At 40.4% G+C, this 9,547-nt stretch overlaps 1 protein-coding gene across 3 annotated transcripts in view; it reads left to right on the plus strand.

Moving 5' to 3' along the window:
* The first annotated feature begins 3,072 nt into the window (after positions 1 to 3,072).
* Positions 3,073 to 9,547, plus strand: part of LOC118426906 (cytosolic 5'-nucleotidase 1A-like) — an 8,299-nt gene continuing 1,824 nt past the window's right edge. Inside the window, exons 1-6 of one of the 3 annotated variants that reach the window (XM_035836502.1) lie at positions 3,073 to 3,185; positions 4,102 to 4,172; positions 4,559 to 4,729; positions 5,145 to 5,274; positions 6,868 to 6,990; positions 7,409 to 7,590. In XM_035836502.1, coding sequence (XP_035692395.1) covers positions 4,140 to 4,172; positions 4,559 to 4,729; positions 5,145 to 5,274; positions 6,868 to 6,990; positions 7,409 to 7,590 — 639 coding nt within the window. In that variant the 5' untranslated portion in view covers positions 3,073 to 3,185; positions 4,102 to 4,139. Of the gene's footprint in view, positions 3,186 to 3,814; positions 3,916 to 4,101; positions 4,173 to 4,558; positions 4,730 to 5,144; positions 5,275 to 6,867; positions 6,991 to 7,408; positions 7,591 to 9,547 lie in introns of those variants that run through there. The other 2 variants (XM_035836501.1, XM_035836503.1) reach the window with 2 other exon arrangements.

A 9,547-nucleotide genomic window follows, 5' to 3' on the forward strand; every position in this document is an offset into this window, starting at 1 on the left:
GGCCCTGAGCTTATCAATCAAGAAAGTCTAAATACAAAGAATTTTGGGGGTGAGTTTCGTAGTAGGCCTTGTAATCAGTCTTAAGTAGTCAAAGAACCTTCAAGGAGTTTGTCGTAAGTATTAAGAAAGTCAAAGGTGAAGGAAACTAAGGTGGGACGGATTACTGTCAAGGTTCGTTTGTTCTCAAGTGACCACCCAAGCTAAGACATTGTCGGAACTTCCGAATGTGACGTCACTATCGGTGACGCCCGAGTGTTGGTCGGGGAAGGGCGCTACCGACGGAAGTGCCGCCGGCGGCTTTCGTGACGTCCGGAGATTCCCGAATGGCGCTTCGGAGACTTTTCGTGAGAGATCGGAGGGCTCCGCATGATGTACTCTCTGCGATGTCAAGGACGTAGACCGACCTTATTACTCAGGGTGTATGGATAGAATAACTAGAGCGTCCCCTGTGACTATTTTCAGCAGAAACAAACTTTTCCGCTTCCTTTTATATCAAATTACTAGAACTTCCGAAGACAGCGACCTGGTAGCATATATGAAACACAGAGGTTTTCTGTATGTTTCGTTCATTGTATGCCGGAAAGAAACAAATATCACTTTCTCACTCACATTCAATGGAATGTGAAATGATACGTGGACCTAAAGAGGGCTTTTTGTGTGTATACTTGGTATGTGTCTGTCTGTGTTTAAGTGTGTGCGCGCACACGTGTGTGAGTGTGTGTGTGTGTGTGTGCGTTTTTGTCTGTGTCTGTGTGTGTGTGAGAGAGAGAGCGCGCTTCGGAGAGAGGGAGAGAACAAAGAGAGGTGTGTATTTGAACCCCACCCCTAAACCAATGCACGTGTAATGCTGTGTCACAAAACCGCCCTACCTACGTACCGCACAATGTGCATGGCCTACACGTATATGGGTCACCAACACTGAATAGCTACTGTGAGTGTGTTTCCGTACTCACCTGGCGTATGTTACACCTGGTGTCAGGGGACAGTACCCATTGTCTCTGATACACACACAAGTCACCGTTTTGCCAACATGGCCTGAATGGACGGTTTGCTGATGTCGACAGCAACACTCTTGACTCATCCGGAGGATCCACAACATGATGTAAATAGAGCGTGAACAGAGGTGTCCTGTTCGTCTTGCCTGTATTGTCACAAAGTTGGAGACTTCTAGTCACTAATAGTGATTTGGAGACGGGTCCATTCCTTTCTCTCCAAGCAGAGGTTTGGATGGACGTTTGTAACATTCTTTCTTCTGCTTTGCTCTATTTTATTACAGCCAGCTTATCAGCTTATCTGTTATAGAAAACGGGGCACGTCAGAAGAGGATCGCAATTGTCCATCAAACCTCTGCTTGGATAGTGTTGAATAAATCTTGACGAAAATCAACCGTTGTCTGAATCACGTTCAGTTTTCTTTTGTGGTGTCTTTAAGAACACCCTGCCACGAGTGAGAACAAAGGAATAAATTCGTGAACATAACTTCATATTTTCTAATCAAGTAATAAAAAAATACAACCCTAAAATATCACTGCCACATAGATGCAATCAAGAAGAAACGTGGTACCCTTGAGCAACCATGACTTAACACACACTTATAACTGACCTAGGATCATACATGTATCCAACAGACGCAAATCATCACCCAAAAATTGGCAGTTGGCTTATATCATGAATCGAAATGCCTTCTGGAACTTGGCCATTGAAGCAGAAAAGTATGACATTGCAAGTTTCTCCCCCTTCTTTCACCACTCAATGTTTAATCAGCAAATCTTTAACTCCAGACGGACGTGGTAAACCGGACGCCAGTGTTGTGGGTCAAACATGTGGGAACAGGCGGGTCTCTTTTACCTGTTTACTGTTGTTTGTGGGATGGTTGATTTACCCACTAAGCTTGTTAGGCCTAAAACATGTTGTGTTTCAGGTTATCTGCTGACTCTGACGTTTTTTTTTTTTTTTATTTCAAAGGGACATAAACTTTTTTATCTAAGTGATAAAATTTTAGGAAACATTTTCAACATGTTCTCCTCACATCATTCTTGTGAAATGGAAAATTGGGCTTGTACAATATTAATGTACACCTGTAGAATCATAATCATAATACGATGTGGAAAATACCATTGTCTTGATGCATTATACTTCAGTTTTACAGTATCAAACAGTACTTGTTGGATCACGATGGCCGAAATTTAACGAAATCTGAAACAAAGAAAAAATATCGTTTGTCCGTTAGTCCCTCGTGGTACAAAGATTATATGTGTCAAAATACCTACCTGATAAAGTAACGAACACAAACTCAAATACTCCTGGTTTTACCCACATCAACAGGTGTATATAGCCGGACAAAAGACACAGCCCTAACTTGGTGATCACACTGTTTATGTTATGTTATGTTTAGCCCCCATCTCTAAGGGCGTTCTCCTAAAACGTTAAACGTGTCCTGTGCCTAGCAAAAGAGTGCCTATTTTGGGCACCTCCCTCAAGTTTTACAGTGTACATTTAAAACCTCATTTAAACGGGCGTTTCTCCAGATCTTGTACGCAAGATAAGAATGCCCCTACATCTACAGTATTGTTGTACGTTTAGGCGTGCCGCACTCTGTGCAGGTGTTGTCTAAATAGCTAAATGCACGTCTATTATCATTGGAGACAAAACGTGGTTTAAACAAGCCTTGAGCCGACCCTTTGCATGACGTAAATCCCCAAGGGTATGGCCAAAGCTTGTCAATCGTGCAAAGGTCGAGGACTTAAACATTGTATGTCCCTGAATTTGTTTGGACTTTACGTTGACCATGAGAGCGTGACGTTTGTTTTGTGGTTTTGAGGGCAGTTATCATTCTCGCCGCCAGGCGGCGCAGCTGGCTTGTATGACAATATTGACCAGCGCAAATACATGAAATCGCTTTTTGAAGGTTATTCTACTGGAAGAATCGCAGTTATCTCTTCAGTTTGATTCTTTCATAATTTCCAAACATAACAGAAACCTTCAAAGACAAGCATTGTAGAGATTCAGAAGCTTGCGATTGGGACGGTCAGCTTTGACAGGATGTAGTTATAGGCGATGTCGATAGGCGGCATTAATGTGACGGAAACTTGTCAAAGCACGTAGGTTTGAGATTTTGGTGCTGTTGACAACTGCGGGTCAACTGACGTTCACAGCGTGGGTACACTGAAAGATAGATCACAGCAAGTAAGACTGAATTCATGAACCTTCTTAAATTGCGATCGCCGCTTCAGTCCATATATCATCACCACGACTTGCGTATTTTATGAAGCCTAAAGATGTATATCATAAACTATATATCCGAATTAATAATCTCGTGGAAAGTTCCTATTTCTGACGTCATTGTTGACGGTGCTTTGTCATATCGTATGTACATGTACTAAAACTAAATATTGATTGAGAAGAAATGCGTATCAACAAGCTTGGATTTGTGAATATATATTTTGAAGCAGAAGATCAGTGTGCTTTTAGAGTCTTGGGCTTATGAATTAGTAAACGCGTACTAAGTAATGACAGACCTTTCTATCATTTTTTCACACAAAAACAACCACCTTATAGATGGATAGAGATGGTGACAGCTAATTCCCTTCTTTTGGTTTCTAGCCATAGATTGTGAGCGCAGTGTTACAGCCCCTGCTTTGAGTTTGAAACCAATCCGTTACAAGGCCGTCTACCGAGGAATAAATATAGCCTAGGAAAGTGACAGATGACGAATACCAGAAATATTCCTGGTGTCCACACGTAATGTTAGTAACATGATCTGGGCGATACATGCGTATTCATCATAACACAGTATCATATTACTGTAATAAAATGATATAGATAGCCTGTTGTTTACATCATATCAAAAGATACAATGATTGAAGCACACTTCGTGGTACTGATACACTGTCGGATTGTTCGGTACAACATATTTGTGAGTGGTAACTTACTTGGTTAACATTACTATATTCTAATATTGATGTAAATTTGTTTGCATTTGGGAAAATAACGTATAAAACTAACATGATACATTAATGCATTGTGTGTTAAAAATCTTATTGTATTCTTATAACAACCTCAGATAATATTTCCTCGTTTCACTTTCTCTCTTTCTAAACAGGGTGACAAAAAATCACCGACCGACAACTGCATTACGCCATGGCAGCTTTGTTGTATGACATAGTACAACCGGTAGGCCACAGACTTTAAAATACATTAGTTTTGCTAGTTTCATTTACTCCTCACGGAATATATTGCATTCAGGGGTTGTTTTTAACGTTAAAAATTGCAGGTTTATTTTTCTAAACAAATTAATGAATTTTGAGTGGTAACATGTAGATAGTTTTTGGCATTGAAAATAAAGAAGTACGCGTAGTGTAAGTTTGCGCCTCCTAGCTGCATTCTTTGGAACTGCAGCTGTTTTTATGTTAACATGAAAAAACAGGACATTGAAGTGAAGAGTGGATTTTAATGACTTCTAACTTCTCATAGCTAAATATTTGCACCAGTGCAGTGATTACAATTCGTGGTATCTAAAAACATTTTTTTAAAGAACTTTTTTTTTCTTTTTTCCTCAGCCTAAGGACACAAGGAACACCCTGGTCATCGCCCTGTCTGCACGAGCGTTGTTTGATTTAGAGACCGAGGACAGAGTGTTCCAGGAGCACGGCCTGGAGGCGTACATACAGTACATGGTGGAGAGGGAAGATGTCATCCTGCCAAAGGGGCCAGCGTTCGAGTTTGTCAGGGTAAGGAGGGAGAGCCCTATATTCTGGCAATCATTACAGTTTCAATAAAATAAAATAAAGATATATTTGTGTGGACAAGGTCATGTGTTGTACATGCTTATAGAGAGCTGTACTTCTTTCTGACATAAAAAAAACTGAGATATAAACGTTGAGTGAGGCTATTGTATTAGTAATAGTGTAACTTAATCATTGTGCAGTTTCTTGTCAATTTTTCAGCCATGTCATTTCAGAATTGACTATCAACAATAATGTGCATCATTTTTCTGACCGTGAGGTTACAGGAATTTGCACAATACATATTTGATATTAAACTGTTCCAAGATGTCCTCCATTTGCTTAACATATATGTGCGATAAATGAATGATATTGCACATGGGAAATGCAAACATGTTCAGAGTGTTTGTGTCTTTTTTAGTCTGCTTTAGCTGTCAACGATCATATCCGAGAGCTGGACCCGAAGGACATAGAACTGTTTGACATCGTGATCGTGAGCCGTAACCACACACAGGCAGCGGTTAGACTTATCAACTCTATCAACCACTATGGTGAGTCAGTTAACCAGTTATTTGTATCACGATTGACACTAGGTAATTGACCTTGTTGTACTAATATTTTATTACAGTCAGTAGCTAACATGCTCAAGGGACCTCATCAAACAAGGGACTCCATTTTACATCCCTTCTAAAATATAACACACAAAGTTTGCACTTTGGAACATATAAGCTGTTATATTACCACACTGATAGGCTTTTGTGTAGAAAAGTATCTTCAATATACGTCCAAAATGTATTTTCTGCCACAGCGTCTGTATTATTGTCACACAAACTCTGCTGTCCAGGGCTGTAACTGATCCCTCCCCGCTAAATGTTGAGCAGGCTGCTATAAGCGAGATTTAAACAGGCTATCTCTGATTGTACAGAACTTACTAATAAAAAGGCAAAGAAAAGAGTGAGGATTGGATGATGTCAGTAATATGGAATGATCAACAGCATTGCGTGCCAGTTTTTCTGCATACTGTTTGACTCCAAGTTTAGCTACTTGTAACACTAGTTCACCTTTGTCCGTGGGTTAACCTATCTCCGTTGTTTATAACAAAGGGTATTTGGGGATAGCAAGTCGACAGATGGTGGTGTCAAAGTGTAACATTTTTTGTAACATGCATTGGCATAATACCGGTCATAAGCCCTATACCGGTCGATTAAAAATAGTGGAACTTAAAGAGATCTACACATGCAACAATAGTTATTTCTGAAGTATGCACACTTCAGACATCTAGGTGTCCAATACATCATTTACAAAGCATCGATAACAATGCATTCGAAGACAACAAGGCCAAAAGTTTTCAGGTCATTTTCGGGGCAGGCGAGCTCGTCGTGGGACAAACACACTGTCACGTTCATCGCCAGATTTGTAGATAATAATCACATGTGCTCACGGCACAAGACGAGCATGATTCAACAACAATCTTGAATTTCTTTTGGTGACCTACAACTCGTGTAAAAGTGTGAGGAACCGTTGCATTATCGCCCGGATCTACGGCTGAATGGGTCAAATTGAACGTACGCCGCCATTTTCCCGCCATTTTTAATGCTACGGCCAGCAGTAAAGTTTTACGTCATAGCGGTTGTGACGGACCAAAATTAAATGAAAATTCTTGTCAGTATACGCCCATTTTCTCATAACTTTTTGTATGCTCATGCAGATTTTTGTTTTGTGCAACTACTAACAGGAAAGAAAGGAACAACAGAGGATGTATAAAGGTACATAGCGGCAGTTAATTGTGCCGTGTTTCGTTCGGCCGGTATATAGTGCACCCCCTTCCAACCACGCGCCCGTTCTCTGTGCAATTCCACGGTGTGTTCCAATTACGATATTATGTTTTTAGCAGGACTAGAGAGACAAAATAATTTACACAGAAGAAGTGGCAAAGGTAAGCTGTAACAGCAACATGTAACTGGAGAAAATGATGCGTTGATCATTTGCCAAATTAGCATTGCTTGAGAAATTGCAGTAAACCGACCGGTATTATGCCAATGGATGTTATATTGAAAACCTTGTAATTTTAAACCAGAGTCTGTCAAAAACAACAGATATAGGTTACCCCATGAATAAAGGTGAACTATTGTTACACTGTTCAGGCCTGTGTTTGGAGCGGCTGTCCCTGACAGAAGGAACTGACCCTACCACGTACCTGGAGGCCTGGAAGGTGGACCTGTTCCTGTCACCAGAGGAGGGAGATGTCAGGAGGGCCATACAAGCAGGTAATGCACATGTACATGTGGGAGTTATGGAGAGTAGGCTGGGAAAAGGGTTAGCTCAGACAAACATGTAGTGCTGGTAACAACTGGCACTGAGGTTCAAAGTATTATAGATTGTTACCATTATCACAGTCCTTTTCATCCTGACGGATACTCTGTTCACCGCCGATGGGCCCGTCTGTGTTCACCAAGGCCAGCCAAATAGATTGTTGCCATACATTTATTAATTGCATCATTTGACACCTTTACTTCAGCTGTCTTGCAGTTCCAGAGTGTCCATGTTTTGCATGAGTTAATAATCTCCAAGCTTCACTCCTTTGCCAGCTTTTGATACTGTTATGCTACCGTAGGTAATATCAAACTACACCTACAAGAATGGCAAGTATAAGTCTAAAAGAAAGACATGTTTCCTCACCACCAGGTTACCCTGCAGCAGTGGTGTACCAGTCGGAGACTGCAGACCTCCCCCATGACCAGCTGAGGATCGTGTTTGACGGGGACGCTGTGCTGTTCTCAGACGAGGCGGAGAGGGTGTATCAGGAGGGAGGCTTCCCGCTATTCTTCCAAAACGAGACAGTAAAGGTTTCAACACCACTGGATGAGGTAAACAAGAATGAAAATAATAAAGAAATGCTGTAAATGCAGAAATGTTTGTGGTGGATTAATGTTCGCGGTTTTTGCAGTGACCACTTCACCGCGAACTTAAAACCACCGCGAACATTTTTTCTATTATTGTATTACACTTCAGTCTATGGTGTTACCGCAAACTTAAATCCACCGCGAAAAGTCCTTTTTCCCACTTCTGCGAAATTAAATCCCCGCGAACTTAAATGCATTTACAGTATATCTGAGGCCACACTATATGATTTCCTTGGTTCTCCAATTAAAAAAAAAAAAAAAACGTAGCAAAGAGGCAACATAAAAGCAATGGGCAGGGAAGAAAACTTGAATGCAACTGTATTCACTCCATAAAAATGAGTACACCAAGGCATAAACTTGGTTCTCTGGCTTTGTTTTCATTGTGTGTTTTTCAGTTAAGCATATTTATTACCTCCATGAAATGTCATGGAGGTTATATTTTACCCTGCGTTTGTGTGTGTGTCTGTGTAAACAAGATAACTCATGAACGGTTGGGTGGATTGCTTTCATACTTGGTGTGTTGGTAGTGTGTGATGAAAGCTGGAAATGATTAGATTTTGGGCCCCCTACCAACTCCCCTTGGTACTGCAGCGCAACTTCCGGTTTTGCTATCTCGGTGTTCTGAACAAGCTATGGTCACGATTTTTGCGTGTTAGACAGCTCTTGTGCTCAGGAATAACTGACATAAGTTTGGGCCCCCTAGCGTCTAGTTTTGGGATAGCAGGGGCATTTTTGTCAAAAACTTCTGAAGACAATTACTCAAGAAGGAAACAACGGATTTTCATGATTTTTGGTATGTAGGTACCTTAGACAATGTTGTACAAAATAAAATACTAATTATGCAAAATAGGAGCACATTTGCATAATAAATGAGAATATTCTATCATAGCAGTTTTTTCTATGTATCTCTTGTCCCGGAAATGATATGGTCATGGCATTTGGGTGGTAGATAGCTTTCTGTGTCATGACAAAGTGGGGCAAGTTTCAGCTCCCTAACATTTAATTTAGGAACTGCAGGGGAGTTTTTGTCACGACATTCCAAAGGGGATAACTGCAGAAAGGATTGACGGATTGGCATCATATTAGGCATGCGGGTACCTTGGGCAAAGATGTTCATAATGATATACATGTTATGCAAATGAGGACTTAATTTGCATAATGAAGGAGGAAATTGTATAATTCCATTATCTTCAATAACTGGACTTCAATAAATGTAACATATGTTAGTTATAATAGGTGGAATATAAGCAGATACCAAATATGGTAATGAGGAACTTATTTGCATAATTTATGTAAAAATTTTAAAACCGCTTAATGATTATTAATGGGATTTTTATAATTGTGACATGTGTACGTTGGTCAATGATGAACAACACCATGCATAAATTATGTTAATGTGTTAGTCAATTGCATGAAATTTACGAAAGCTCTAAATTTTCATGGAGGTATGAGGTTGCCGAACTCTAGTTTTCATTCTTTTTTAAAAATCCATGAACCATCAAATTAAATTGGCATGGCCTTAGGGTCAGGACACTGAAATGGTAATCTTACACTGCTTGTGACATGGAAGGCCAGTGCTTTGTAAAGTTTTATGAAGTACAGTGATGTGTCGACCATTGCTGACCATCCCATCCTAAAGACTGCATCCCTTTTCAGTAGCATGCAAGTCCAGCGAGAGACAACTGTCGGGATTCGAACCTGCAACCTTTGGGTCCAGAGGGAAGCATTCTAAACAGTTGGACCTTGCATGATGCACACAACATAGATATAGAGGGTAAGGTAAGGAATAGGCTGGTGTTCAAGTATATGTACATGTAATGATTCTAACAAGAGCTGTTAGATTTGTGACAATGTATCTTCAGCAAAACTGAACTTCTGAAGTCAAGCTAACAGTAACCTTTAGATTAGTACCTCTAACTAT

The sequence above is a fragment of the Branchiostoma floridae genome, chromosome 12 (genome assembly GCF_000003815.2).
Source record: "Branchiostoma floridae strain S238N-H82 chromosome 12, Bfl_VNyyK, whole genome shotgun sequence".
Classification (NCBI taxonomy): Eukaryota; Metazoa; Chordata; class Leptocardii; order Amphioxiformes; family Branchiostomatidae; genus Branchiostoma; species Branchiostoma floridae.